The sequence below is a fragment of the Hipposideros armiger genome, unplaced genomic scaffold, assembly GCF_001890085.2.
Source record: "Hipposideros armiger isolate ML-2016 unplaced genomic scaffold, ASM189008v1 scaffold_525, whole genome shotgun sequence".
NCBI classification, from domain to species: domain Eukaryota; kingdom Metazoa; phylum Chordata; class Mammalia; order Chiroptera; family Hipposideridae; genus Hipposideros; species Hipposideros armiger.
This window is the reverse complement of record NW_017731875.1, coordinates 802,498-818,349: the sequence shown is the minus strand read 5'-3', so window position 1 is coordinate 818,349 and position 15,852 is coordinate 802,498. Positions and strand designations below refer to the sequence as shown.

Here is a 15,852-nt window from a genome sequence, read left to right as displayed (position 1 = left end):
CGCACACACACACACAATTCTGTTTCTTTAGACAGTGTCTACTCTCTTAATATAAACAATAATCTTTTTTCGAGGGGTGGGAATTGAGGGAGGGGAACAGTGTTGGGGAATTGGGGAAGGGGACCAGCCAAGTTGTTGTTCAGTCTTAGTTGTGGAGGGTGCCAGTCGCCATCTGGCTGCCCATCAGCAGCTCATGGCCTCTAAACTCAAGGTGCTGTGTTCAATCTTAGTTGCAGGTGGGTGTAGCCACCATCCCAGGCAGGGGTCAAACTGGCAGCCTTGTTGTTAAGAGTGCATGCTCTATTCACTGAGCCACCCAGATGGCAGCTCAGCTCAAGGTGCCAAGTTCAGTCTGTAGTTGCAGGCAGGTGTAACCCACCATTAAACAGGCAATCTTGTTAGGTGCATGAGCTCTCACCATCTGAGCCACCCTGCCACCTGTTGGCAGCTCAGCTCGGGCACAGCTAACTGGCCCATGTGGGAATCGAACTGGCGACCCTGTTGCTCAGAGCTCGCGCTCTTAAGCAAACTCTTAACCAACTGAGCCACTCGGCCAGCCCCAAACAATAATTAATTAAATGGACTTCCCAGTCCACCACCATCTTCTACCTCCTACCTTTTTGTTAGGGAAATGTTCAGATATACATAAAAATATGGAATATTATAAAGAACTTACATGTACTCTTTCTTCAACCTCAGCTTTAAGAAATTATCAATTTTTTTATCTACTTTGACATTATACCTTAATTCTGGTAAATATAGTGTTTAGTTTAATGCTTTATTGTCTATTTTAAATTATATCTTTTAAGCCTTCAATTTTAAATTGTGATTATTAATGGAGTAATCATATACTTAATACTACATCCCAAATGTAATATAACACTACATTCCAACACAAATGCTGTTCTTTATTTAACTTCTACATATTCTGAGTTTATAACTTTGTGTACTACTCTATAATCATAATCTCCCTTTGGATACAGTGGGAATGAGGTTGAGGTAGATATTCCTTGGAGCCAGAACAGATCTTAAAAGCCAAGTGTGCCAAACAGGAGAAATCACCAAGGCAAGCCATGTTTGTGGAAAAACTGTGCCTCCAGTAGTGGAAACCAAAAGAAGCATTCACAGTGAACACCTAAACAGCTGCCAGTTTTCACTGTCTAGAGAGAAGTATAATCTAAATAAAGTCATACATAAAACCCTAGATCATTTGTCTCTAGACGGCACTCATCACAGCCCCTTCTTTTTTTTTTTTTTTTTAAAGATTTTTTTATTGGGAAATTGGGGGGATGGGAACAGTGCTGGGGAATTGGGGAAAGGGGAACAGACAAGTTGCTGTTGTTTTTTTGTTGTTGTTGTTCTTCAGTCTAGTTGTGGAGGACGTTGCTTCACTGGCCCAAGTTGGCACCATCATTGCGCTCTTCTCTGGCGAGGCAGATCAGTCGCCGGCTTCTGGACGGCCGCTCACTGCGGCTGCTGGCCGCTCACGCTGGCTGCTGGCCACACACGGTAGCCCATGGCAATCCACTGCCACAGGGACTGCAGCCCACGCCGTCGCCGGCGACTCATGGCAGCCCAGCTCCAGGTTGAGCTGTTGTTCAGCATCTTAGCTGTGGAGGGCAGCGTCACTGGCCCTCATATGTGGGATCCGAACCGGGGCCCTCTGGCATCCCAAGCGAGTTCTTAACCATCGCGCCACTCGGCCGGCCCATCACAGCCCCTTCTTGCATAAGTAGAGATCCAGCCTTTCTAGGGAAGAAGTAAATGACAATGTATGTTGAGGCTAACACTTTAAGACACTAAAACAGGAAATCCCATTTTTCTTTTCTGGCTTTTGAATCTACCAAGAAATCTGAAATTCCTTCCTCCAAATTGTCAAGCTGTATCAAATCTGAGTTTTGTCATATGCAAGATGACTACATCAAAGGGCAATTCCAACATAACAGTCCTTCTCCAAACCGCATAAGCTAGTGTAGCAAGCAAAAGGAAATTAAGGATCACTAAAAACAAAACAAAACATCTTCCAGAATATGGGCTATGTCTTTTTCATGTCATCTAACAACATCTTCACATTCCCTTGTGTCAGCTAGTTCAATTGTTGGTACAAGTTTAGCACTCAGTAAATGTTTGTGGTTATTATATTTACTATTTGTTATTTTTCATGGTTCTGTCCCTTTGGGCCTCAGGTCTCAGAGCACAATCTCCGTATTCCTGTAAGATTCCTATAAGATCCAGAGGTTCCCCCATACACCTCCTGAATTGCAGCCTGGGATCTTCAGGAGCATATAGCTACACTCAGCCACAGAGCAGCGAATAGAAGCTGAAAGAGCAAGAAAGCACATAGGGTAAGGCTGGGCTACTCCATGGACGATTAGCAGTAAGAGGAGGGGGGTCACCATGGAATGAGAACAGGAAATACTCCTTAGAGACAAGGGAGAGAATGCAGCTAACCCATTTCAGAGATATATTAACAGGAGGTGGCACAGAGATGTGACAAGTAGGGAACATGAAATGAAGTAGTTCATCGAGAGATTTATCACTGTCCTCCAACTGAGTTAAAAAAGTAACCTGATGCCATTATTCTCTTTTACAGCAAACCTGTGGTTATCAAACCTGAAGACTTATCAGTGCATGTTGGTAAGTGCCAGCAGATCACATATCAACATATCCTGCCCTTAAAACTGGCCTTTTCTGAGTGGTAGCCCTCCGTTCCTGTTTTTACTTGTCCTTCTGTCTTCCTTGCAAATGGCTCAACAAATGGCTCAGAAAGAGGTGAGTTCAAGGGATGCATAAAAGCACCTGATGAAGGATGAACAGAAGCCAGCCTGAGCCAGCCAGAAACTCATGAATTACACCGCCCTCAAGCAAGGGCTTGAGAGGTTAGAAGCTAATGTGAAGGTAAATAAATCATTTCCTCAACATTTGCTAGTTAGAGTCCACACCTTAACACGCAAGGACAAATCATAGAAACAAAGAAGCAGGGCTGGAAGAAGCATAAAGATCTGAATAAACTGCACCACACCTAATACAAGAGACCTTACCATCTGCACGTGGTGGAAAGTTCCTAAGAATTTTACCCACCAGGGGAGTTAGAATTACTTGAGAGACTAGAAATAAGTGTTTTACAGCAGAGAAAAGTTATTATCAAGCTTTTACTGATATTAAGACAAGACTTTCTTTTTCCCGCTTAATACATACCTATTTACTTTAGGTTTGTCCTGAAGTCAAAAAGGTCCAGTATAAGTCCTTAAATTGTGTATTCTCTGATACACTTAAGAATGATTTACCATGTCTCCTTTTTTGTCCCATTCCCTGCCACACACATGTGGCCATAAACACTCACACTTACACATACTCACAGAAACACACACTCATCTACTTCTCTGCAGAGAAGTGTAATTTTCCCCTAATTCTATCTTGTTTTGTGCTGGCCCACACCCTCTCCCCCAACTAAAAATGTGATGTCACTCCCTGACTTAAAGCCTTTTGATGGCTGCACCGTCATCCTTTAAAGCCCTTACTCTATTCTTACCCTCTTTTCTGCCACAGTTCACACCACCTCTGCAATCAGACCCACACTTGAGGGCTATAGAAAACTACAGGACATCATTTCCTGTCATGTGCTAACACCATTTGCTTCGTTTGAAATACTTGTCTCTCATCTTACCCGCTCCCACATTTCTTTTTGAGCTTCTACTCAAAATACAAAATGGCTGATAGACCACTTCCTCCATTAAGACTTCCTTAGCTTTTCAAAGAAAAAAAAATCAGTCCTTCATCAATCTCATGTGTCCCTCATTATTTAAAATGATAGACATCAACTATTCAATTACTAAGTGAGTTAAAATAACCAAATCTCTAGGAAGAGTATCTGACACATTGTAAGTTCTCTGAAAACACTGCTGCTGTCGCTTGCTATCCCCACACGCTGCCATCCACAGTAATAAGCATATCACATGGATTAGCTCAGTTGTATTCACCTACAGCACTATGAGGCATTTTACTTGTAGAGTACATACTGAAATTTGAAATACTGAAGCTTGAAAGAAAGTATTTGGAACTCACACAGAAAGCTTGATGTCTTAGCTCTCACGAATCCTCTCAATATGGCATTATTTTACTCCTAGTAATTTCTCTCTTTTTTAGAATTCAGGATCTTAGCTTTGTTAGCCATAAATATAATTTCTGTCAAAATCAAATATGTCACCCTACTAATATTCACACTAAGCAAGCTAAAGTAGACTGAAGTATGAAAAAGAAGGGAGGTACAGTAGTCTCCCTTTACCCCCAGTTTCACTTTTCATGATTTCAGTTACCTGTGGTCAACCATGGTCCAAAAATATTAAATACAAAATTCTGAAATAAACAATTCATTAGTTTTAAATCATGCTCCATTCTGAGTAGCATAACGAAATCTCACACAATCTCACACTGTCCTGCCTGTGAAGTGAATCATTCCATTGTCCAGCATATTCACAGTTATCAGTTCAGTTATGAAGGAGAGAGAAAGACCACAGTCACATAACATCTATTATAGTATATTGTTATAATTGTTCTATTTTATTATTTTTTTAATAATTGAATTATATACTTATTGAACATGTATAGCATCTCAAATAATTTTTTTGTGCTTGAGTCTTTGTCATACATTTTTTATATTAGTTTCTGGTGTACAAAACAATGTAATAGTTATATATTTACACCCCTCACAAAGTAGACTCAGAGATACAGTGGGGAAAAAACACCTGATGGGTGCTAGATGGGAGGGAGGGAGGGATTAGGGAGAAGGTAAAGGGATTAGAAAGTACAAATTGGTAGTCACAAAATAGCCACAAGAATATGAAATACAGTTTGGGGAATATAATCAATAATGTTTTATTATTAACTCTTATTATTAATCTCTTCCTGTGTGTAATTTATAAATTAATCTTTATCATAGGTATGTATGCATAGGCATAAATAGTGTATAAAAAGCATTTGGTACTATCCATGGTTACAGGAATCCACTGGGGGTCTTAGAACATATCCCCCAAAGATAAGGGAAGATTACTGTACCACATGCATGACAAAAATATGTGCCTACTATCCAAACAAACAAAAAGTGATGTAGAGATCCAAATTATGGTCAAGTGTTTCTGGACCTTAGCAAGAATGCAGTCAATGCTGAAATGTTGAATAGCACCAAGCAAGATGGACTATGTAGCCATCAGATAGATGCCATTTCCTGGAGCTCTGAATAAGACCTGTGCCCTACACAGTGCTTGGATGGGCACCACTACCACATGTCTATAGGATTTTTTCTTTTAAGCTTCTACAAATGACCAAATAGCTCTCTGATTAGCATGTTCTTTATTTAGAATATTTTAGAAGTTTTTAATACCTCAGATATATTAATCAAGTCTATCAGGACTCAATGCTAAGAAGTTTTAAAAACCTTTGCTCTGGCCACCTATCTTTTGGTTTATGATTTAAATCCTAAAAACATTCAAATCCCTATTATTTACTATTTTATTGGTGACTACTGTGACCTCTGCAATTTCTCTACAGTTCTGGCTCTCCCATTATATTTCATTTCTAAATGTTGGCATATATTTCTTTTTCTTGATAAGATTTGCTAGAGGGTTTCAAATTGCATTGATTCTTTCAAAGAAATAATTTGGAATTTTTTTCATCTTTTTTATTTTTCTAATTCAAAAAATTACATTTTTATTTCATCTCCTTTTGCCCATTCCCCTAATTTTATTTTGTATTATTTTTGATTCTTGAGTTTAATGATGTTCCAGGGATTCTTAGTTTGGCATTTAGGGACACTTTAGGGTGTATATGGTTAGACCTTGTGAATAGAAACCCATTAAGTGCTTTGTATATTTCCTGAGAAGAAGGTTCACAGCTTTCATTCTCAGAACACTCCAAGAATTAATAGCTATTCGTTTACTAAAGTTATATTCATTATTTTATTTAAACACTAAAAGTCTGCATTTACCCCCTAGGGGGGCAGTGTAGCTGCCCGGTTAGAATACATGGTCTTCAAAAACTGCCTCTAATCCTTCAAATTAATTCACTACTCAGACCACTTTAATTTAGTTTCTTCTCCTAGCATTCTACTGGAATGTCTTTCCAAAACGTTTCTACTGATATCCACGTCCCTAAATTGAAGAAATGCCTTCCAGTACTCATCTTACTGAGTATATGAGCAGCACCAAACTAACTGTGGTGACTAGTGACCATACCATTTATCTTCTTGGCTTCTGTGACTCCTATTTTTTTGTTGTTTTTTACCCACGTCTCTGAGCAGTCCTTCACAGTTTTCTTTGCCTCTTCTTCCATATCTACCAAACTGCTAAATTTTATATTCCTTATAGAGCTGTCCTCACTCTACTTCCTTTCTCACCCTAAATTCTTGCCTAAGTTATCACATCAACTCCTAGGATGTCAGCTATCATCAATAGGCTGCAGGCTACCCAAACTCCAGCAGGCTTATCTGTCCTCTGGGATCTCATATCTATTTGCTTAATTGCCATTTCTCTTAGATAGCTTCTATGAACATTAACACAACATGTACAAACTGAGCCTGTGCTCTTTCTCCTGAGGTCTGCTCCTACTCTAATGCTCCAGGTAAAAAGTAAATGTTACTATAATCTATGTAGTTGCTCAAACAAGACAGCTGGTCATCACCATGATACAACACTCTTTCAATAATACTTCCATTCAATTGAATAAAAGGAAGTAATGAGCAGAATCTTATTTTTCCGTGTGAAGTAGAATATGAACTACAATGAGTTCCTTGATTTGGTTACTACAACATTATTTGAAATATTGATGAGAGAAGTATCAGTTAGAAAATGCATGTGTATACGTACATATACATATATAGAAGAATTGGTAGTCACAATGTTTGCAGAAAGCATAAAGCTAAATTTTATTACATAGTGATGGGTTGAAAAAATAAGGACATTTTCAATAGAAATTTATGGCAAAAATCCACAGTTTTGTTTGTTAGTGTTCTGGTTAGTGTAATTTGGATCCCAGAGTGAATGTATAATGACTCTATGGCAGTAGCACACTGAAAGAATTCTTATTACAGAACACACAGATTCTGGTTTTGTATTCATCAACCATGTCTGAAGTGACTAACACCACACAAAAGTCCTTCTACTTCATCCTCACGGGCATCCCTGGATTTGAGGCTTCGCACATCTGGATCTCCATCCCCTTCTGCTGTCTCTACACCATCTCCATTGTAGGGAACATCACCGTTCTCACTGTCATCCGCATAGAGCCAGCCCTCCACCAGCCTATGTACCAGTTTCTCTCCATGCTGGCACTGACTGACCTTGGTCTCACCCTCACCACCCTGCCCACGGTCATGCAGATCCTCTGGTTTAATGCTCAAGCAATCAGCTTTGAAGCTTGTTTTGCACAAGTTTTTTTCATTCATACATTCTCCTTCATGGAATCTTCTGTGTTGTTGGCCATGTCCTTTGACTGCTATGTGGCCATCTGCCGCCCTCTCCATTATGCCACCATCCTCACCAGTCAGGTCGTCTGCAGGACCGGGTTAGCCATCATTTGCCGCTGTGTTCTGGCTGTTCTTCCCTCCCTTTTCCTACTCAAGCGCCTGCCCTTCTGCCGCTCCCACCTTCTCTCCCACTCCTACTGCCTCCACCAGGACATGATTCGTCTGGTCTGTGGTGACATCCGGTTCAACAGCTGGTATGGATTTGCGCTGGTTTTGCTCATCATTGTCATGGACCCTCTGCTCATCGTGCTGTCTTACACACTCATCTTGAAAAGTATCCTGGGCACAGCCACCAGGACTGAGCGGTTCCGGGCCCTCAATAACTGTCTGTCTCACATCCTGGCTCTTCTGGTTCTCTATGTTCCCATGGTTGGGCTTTCTATGACCCACCGCTTTGCCAAGCATGCCTCTCCACTGGTCCACGTTATCATAGCCAATATCTACCTGTTGGCACCTCCTGTGATGAACCCCATCATTTACAGTGTAAAGACTAAGCAGATCCGCCAGGGAATTTTCCGCTTACTCTTCCAGAGGAAAGTGCACTAACTCTTGGAATTTAGGCTTATGGGAGTAATTTGATATAATTACATGGAGTTGAGAGCAGGGGTAGTACCATTAAAATTGTAAGCAGTATAGATGGGGGAAGGAATAGGTGCTGTTTAAGCAACTTCAACATAAAGCAAGAGATATCAGTTTTCTTTGACTAGAAATTGAGGCATAAAGATTTTCAAACCCTACCTTATACTTTGTTAGCCATTGACTTTTACAAAAATAATATTTAAATATCTAATTCAAAATATAATCTTGTTTTGCCATCTTCACAGTGGTGCTGTTATTAAGCATCTGGGAAAGTATAGGATTCTGCTTTATAAACTCAAAATGCTGCTTATCGTATGAATATACTTATTGTAACTATAACATGTTCATGCCCTTATAAATAATTGCTAAAGCAATATCAGCTTTTAAATAAACACAGGTAGGTGCTCATGTAATCTCAATCTGCAGTAATGCTCATGTAATCTCAAGATGCAATAATGAAAGAGAAACTTCATAAACTAGGATGGCCAGTTGAAGAAAGACAGACCTCCGTGACTATTGGTGCCACTTGGAAAAAAATATGAACACCATTCAAAAGACAATATTGAAATAGCTTTGGGGTTTGAGAAATTTTTGAGCTGATATTCAATGCAGAGATCGCTTAAACTCAATAGTGGAACCAGGGATTTAGAGTGATGGAAACGAGGGATGAAAGAAGATGGTGGATGCAAGTAGAGGCTATAAGATAGACATCCCTGGAAGATAAACATATAAAAAAATCTTGGATATTAACAGTGTGAACATTTAGAAACAACTAAGAGTTGTTTATAACTAGACTTGTTTTTTTAAAGTAGCTCAAACTGGTGCTCTTACCTTGTGGGGTACATTTGATTAGTCACCCTGGCTTGTCATAAATGACCTGGAGATTTTTGTAACTCATGGAGTCACAGTTTCCTCATCTGTAAAACTTGCACAATAGTACCTCCATAACTAGTTTAATGAATATTAACTAGAAAACACAAGTGAACTGCCTTAGGTGTCCAGGAATACTTTTGATGAAATAACATGAAGTGAAAAGGAGGGAGCACTCTCAATAACACCATAAATAATATCAAAAGTGATAGGGAATGAAGGCTGTGGTAAGAGGTTTCAATGTAAATAAAGAAGCATCACTGTTTGGAATACAGGTAGTTCTTAATAAATATTGTGTTCTTGCATTCACTAATCGAACTGAGTGATATTTTCAATTGTTATCTATATCTGTATCATCTACATCTATGTCATCTATAACTATATCATCTATATCTATATCATCTATATGTATATCTACATCTATATCCAGATAACCCACTGGGAAATCTAGGATGTCTCTTGTTCTACACTTCCACTGCTCATCTCTCAGACAAGACACTGTAACAAGATTTTACATATTGTTCTAAATAACAGGAACATTTCAGGAATAAAGATAATTCAGACTCAGAACTCTGTATATTAACAATTCTACTAGAAAGACCTTACTCTTTTAAGAGTTTATAATACATTTATAATAAGTGTCCCATCACATATTTAGGTGTGTCTCAGAAAATGTTCTTATGTTTATTGAGTTTTCATCGATAGTATTGGGATCCCAATTTTAGTACCTTATTCAAAGGGAGTAGCAGGGAATTGAATTGGTGTTAGAGTACAACTCACTTAGGGTGTGCCCAACAACAGTTGTCTCAGGGCTAATGACCCATCTTCTCTCAAGGTGTGAGATCAGATTCAATAGCTCACCCTCAAGTATGTATTTTTAAGACTAAGACAGGTAAAAGAGGTCTTTTTCTTACTATATAATATAATTTTACCTGTGGTTCAAGGAACAGATACACCAAAATAACAACAATAATCTGCTGCTGAGTAGTATCTTCTGTTGACACTTAAATAAGAACATTCAAAATGATGTATAACCATTACATGTTTCTTATGGCCCTGACATTCCTTTTTTCCAAAGGCAGATAATCATAATAGGCTTAAAAACAAACAAAAAAAAAAACTGTGAAACAACATGGAATCTGCCTTTGTCCCTTCTCATTCTTTACATATTTCGACTGTTGTAGTTGTGAATGGAGTAGGAAAGCAGCCACTGATAACCGGGATGGTATAAGTTATAGAATTAAATCATAACAATAGCCACAGGAGATAGAAACATTATGGACATTGTGAAAGCTAGGACTTTTAGGCTCAGAGGGGTGAGTGAACTTTCCACTGTTACATGGTTAGCCAGAAACATAATTGTCAGGACTCTCCCTGGACCCTTTGTTTTCTTTCTCTGTCTTCTTTCTCTAGCACTCTCACAGCATCAATTACTTTATGTCTACATGTAACTCCCAAAAATACATGGGCAGCTTGGAATTCTCTTAACTCCAGAATTATATACTCAATTTTCAATTTTCATCTCTATTAGGATGGCTTACCACATCTCAAACTCAGTATGCTTAAACTATACAAATTACCTACTAACTTCAGAGTTAGTAAAACCCTGTCCATGTCATTCACTGCCATACACACACACACACCCTCAACACATTTACTTCCTGGCGGCATTCCACATCTCAGTAAGTGCCTCCTTCCCACTTGTTCCAAAATTAGAAACTGGGACCATGTCTATCAGTGTATTCACAGCGATAAGCAGAGATTGTGATTTATACTAAATGCCTAATGAATATGTGCTGATTAAATGAATAAACTCTTGACTCCCTCTTTCTCAGTCACATTTCTATTCAATGGTCAACCAGGTCTCATTTATTCTGTCTTCTTTATCGCTTTCAAAATCTTTTATTTTTCTCATTTTCATTGCTGCCATTCCACCATGTTTTGCCTGAATATTTCAGTGTCTTAGCAGGTGGTCCTGTATACACTATAGTCTCCCCTCCAATATACTCTTAAAGCTGCAACAATCTTAAAAGAAACACTGAAAGTGTCAGAGCTAAATAGAGCACAGGGGATTTTTTAGGGCAGTGAAAAAATGATGTATGATATTATAATGATGGATATATATCAATATGCATTTGTCCAAACCCATAGAATGTTCAACACCAACAGTGAACCCGAAGTTAAATTATGACCTGTGGTGATCATGATGTGTCAGTGTAGGTTCTTCCTTGATAAAAAAACAAAAAAACGTATACAGCTCTGGTGAATGATGATGGGAAAATCTATGCACGTGTGGAATTAGAGAAAATGTAGGAATCCTGTTCTTCCCAATTTTGTTGTAAACCTAAAATTGCTCTAAGAAAATAAAGTCTTTAATCAATGAAAAGGAGGTGAGGCACAAGAAAACTTTTGCAGATGATGGATACATTTATACCTTGATTGTGGTGGTATTATTATGAATGTATATATATTTCCAAACTCATTAATTGTATACATTAAAGATGCATAATTATTTATATATCAATTATACCTCAATAAAGCTATAAAAATAGAATAATACAATTAAAAAAAATAAAATAAACCCAACTTACTCAACTGTAGATGTATTCCTGGAGGTTTTTGCCTTTGAAGAGATGCCTTGACTTCTAAGCAGAATGATGTAGCCTGTATGAGACCAATATTCCTGCTGACAACAACCAGAAAAATCATTTCTAAAAATAATTGTGTAATTATTTTAATGTATCACAAGACTTGAAACAGTGGCAGCACGGGGACCTAATATTTTGGACAGTGGAGAAGCTTGGAGAAGTGAGCTGACATCTATCTGTAGCCATCTTTCACTGAGGCAGTTTTCAATTCTCTACTAGGAGAAAAGGCTGATAATCTGGACTTTGCCCAGACACAGGGAAATTCCTGAGAAAAAGAGAAAATGAGTAGACCAACAGGTGATCCAGATAATGGCATTAGAACAGACTAAGACTTTAAAAATAATTACAGTTACTGATAACTATTTTCAAAAAAATAGAGGAAAAGATAGAGAAAGATGATGAAATACATAACAGAGAAAGTCAAATAATTGGAGTCCATATGAAAATCATCAAAAATTCTAAAACTGAAGAAATAATATCTAAAATACACAAATTAAGTGACTTTATAAGCATGGGGTAAGGGGTCCCCTTGAAGTTACAGCAAGTTAAACAGCTGTAATTCAACAAAGGGCTCAAAGCACAACACACAGGCATGCCTGAGAGATCTACGCAATGAAATATCTGAAGGCGGATGAATTGGGGTGAACAGGGAAGGAGGAAAGGGAGAAGGGCAGAGATGGTAGCCACAAACATAGCCTGGAGCGCCCTGACAATCTCTGGAGAGAGGAGGATTCAGGCTGCAGGCACACTCTCTGTGGCTTCCAGCACACCTGCCAGAGTAGTCAGCATATAATGCAGCTGAACCCAGTGACCTGGGCAGAGAACTAAGGGCAGAGACTAAATACAGAAGTGTGACAGCTGTGTTTTAGCAGCCAAACTTCCAGGCAGAAAACAAAGCCATGGAGCCTAGCTACCTCCACCCACCCTCTCTGAACTTGCCTCTCCTGTTAGAATAACTGTTATCAATAAGACAAGTACTAACACGTGTTTGGAGAGGTTGTGGGGGGAGGGGAACTCTCATACACTGCTGGTGGGAATGCAAATTGATAAAGCCACTATGGGAAACAGTATGGAGGTTCCTCAAAAAGTTAATAATAAAATTACCATGTAACTCAGCAGTCCTTCTGGGTAAATATCTACCCAGAAAGTTTAAAAACATTTACCCATAAAGACATATGGACTCTTATGTTCATCTCAGCATTATTCACAGTGGCAAAGACATGGAAACAACCAACGTGTCCTTAGATAGATGATTGGATAAAGATGTGGTACATATATACAATAAAATATTACTCAGCCATAAGAAAAGATGAAATACTGCCAATTGTGACAACATGGATGGATCTTGAGATTATCATGCTAAGCAAATTAAGTCAGACAGAAAAAGGTCAAGAACAAGGAAAGATCCAAGATGGTGGGGTAAATAAACACTGTGCCAGCTTCCATCCATGAACACATTAAAATTACAACTAAATTATAGGACCATCAACCTGGAGAACCATCTGAGATCTAACTGAAAGAAGTGTTATAACTAAAGATATAAAGAAGCCACATTGAGACTTGTAGGAGGGGTGAAGCTATGCAACAGGCTGGCCTCAAACCTCTGTGTGGCAGATGAATATTAGGAGGGATATCTCAGCCGTGGAAGTTCCCCCAAGAGGAGCAAGGGACCCCAGCCCCACACCAGGCTCCCCAGCCTGGATACTGGTGCTAGTAAAAGGAGCTCCCACAACATCTGACTGTGAAAAACAGTGGGGATTCTGATCATCCAGATGGGACAGAAGGCTGTGAGAAACCCAGATATCCTCTTAAATGTCCCTCACACAGACTCTCACCCCCATTCACTCACCCTGGGCTCCGGCAAAAGGATGGTTCCTCAGGAGGCATCAGAAGCATATGAAGGCAGGCTGGGATGTGTGGCTTCAGGGCAGGGCTAGAGGACAATCACCATTTTTCCTGTGTGGGGTCTTCCTCTGGTGCAGCTAGCAGGCAGGCGCAATCTTTCCTGTGTTGAGCCCTCCCTCCACATGGCCAAATCTGAATCTGATTGGTCTGGTGAGCCCCACAACTCCACCCTGCTGATTCATTGGGAACCCACCCTACCCAACTCCCACAATGCTAGAGGCACTTCCTCAGGAGCAGCCAGCCTGGCTCACACTGCACTCTTTCTTGGAAAACTATCAAAGTCCTTGGACCCCAGGTGGGTGGCAACTGGCCTCGGTGTGCTCTGAGGCTTTTGCTGAGTCACTCCAAGCTCAGCACTGGCATCAAACCAGAATTTACATTAACCTGGTGACCACAATTTTTTCTACTCTAGTGACTCCCTGAGACCCTGCCTCACCCAGTACAACATGGTCTTGGCTTCCAATAGGTGGCTTGGAGGACCTAGCAGCAAATATTGTAATCAAAAGAGATGCAGATCTGAGTTGATTAAATTCTAGCACATTTTACCAGCTATGCCAGGGGGCTGAGCTGCACTAATTGAGTAAAGGTCTGTGTAAGTTTTTTCTTCCTTTCTGGATATTCTTCTCTCCCATGACTTGGTTACATAATTAGAAGGAAACACTTAGTTGTTGCTCCCACCACCTCTCTCTTAGGCAGCTCCACTGAGATGTTCAGGTAAATGCTAGCTCCATGGCCCTGGCTCACCCTACTGGGTAGGTGTGCTCTGACTTTCTCTTACAAAAGAGTGGTAAATCCTTGTGGGAGAATGGCTACAGAGCAAGTTTATCAGCTATTCAGTTTTGCTTAATTAACACCCAGCATGATTTCAGCAGGCCTAATGAGTATATACAGACTCTAAATATTGGGGTAGGGTGTTTAATCTTCAACTGCTAGAATAAGGCTTCTGCATCACCAGAAGTTCTTAGTACTTAGAATTAAATTTTTAAGTAAGTCTATAGATCATATGTGTAAGAATAGAAACTCATTTTTCTGACCAGCACCAACTGTCTTTTAAATCCTAATGTCCCTTATGTGGCTCCAATTCCTAAGGGACAGGTTGCATTTGGCATCTGGATATTGTACTAGGAAAGGCTCTGGTAAAGGGATATAGCCTTAACGATTATAAAGATTATTTTGTGGAAGCCAGGTAGGCTCTCTCAGGGATATCAGTGTCAAGAACAGCCATAATTTTGGTCATAACTTCTGATTACTCAACTCATGGTGCAGGAGGCCAATGTTAGGACCAACTTAGATTTGAATCAAAATAAGCAGGGCGCATAGTGTGAGGGAGGATTAGGAGGTGAAAGATGAGGAGCAAGTGAAGAAAGGATGTATTTGTCCTCCAATATCCTTTTCCTTCCTCTTTTTCTATTTTTTTTTACCAGAGCCTAGAAGTTGACATGTTTCTCTAGAGAACCATGGACTAGTTGGTGTAAGGAAATAAAAAAATTGTAAAATAGGAGGCATATGCAGTGTCAAAATAGGGGCAATCAGGACCAAGAAATCTAAACATGGAAGAAAATCAAGGAAATAATTAGGAATGTGGATCAAAGGAGGATTTTCTTTCAAGATGGTAAAGGCTTGAGAATCTCCCAAAAGAGCCTGAGGGGAAAATAAATGATGGGATAAGTTAGTTTTTGAGGAGGAGCACATGACACCATTAATAATCTCTTGATGAGAGCTAGCTATGTATTGAACTTTACAGTCACAGATCATGAACTCCAGACAATGGCCAAATTTTAACTAGAAACCAAATGAAGATTAAATCCAGAAATATGCTCTTATTTTTTGTTCTTCTACCTTTTCTATTATTTCCTTTCCCTAGACAAAACTTTATTATTTGTGTGTGTGTGTGTGTGCATGTGAGTGTCTGTGTATTTGTATTTGCTTTATGACTTAAAAAAATGTCATGATATGTTTAGATTTCAAAATAGATTTGATTGTTGGAAATATTTTTATTGGTTAAATGTTTCTGTATAAGTTATTCAGTGACCAGAATATAAATAACTATGCTGGTCACATTTTATTACAGAAATATTTTTCTGTTTCATAAAATTTAGAGGATATTCTTATTGATGTTTTGTAAGTTACTTTGAATGAGATATAAAGCAGCATATAGGCTTGAATATCAATTTTCTTAGACATGCTAAATGTGTTACACTAGCTCAAGTGGAAGATAGTCAAGCCTACTGCTGTAGAAGGAACCCAATTCCATCCAGGCACCTAAGAACCTTTTTGTAAATAATGAGCATGAAAAGGAAAAAGACAGAAAACTTGAAGCAACAATATATC

At 39.2% G+C, this 15,852-nt stretch overlaps 1 protein-coding gene across 1 annotated transcript; it reads left to right on the top strand.

The window, feature by feature from the left end:
• The first annotated feature begins 7,105 nt into the window (after positions 1-7,105).
• Positions 7,106-8,065, top strand: LOC109396545 (olfactory receptor 51Q1-like). The gene has a single exon (XM_019668408.1). It carries the CDS (start codon positions 7,118-7,120, stop codon positions 8,063-8,065), a length of 948 nt encoding a protein of 315 aa, XP_019523953.1. The 5' UTR covers positions 7,106-7,117.
• Positions 8,066-15,852: the final 7,787 nt, after the last annotated feature.

Coding starts and splice junctions, on each gene's coding strand:
- LOC109396545 (XM_019668408.1), top strand. CDS start 7,118: ATGTCTGAAGTGACTAACACCACACAAAAGTCCTTCTACTTCATCCTC.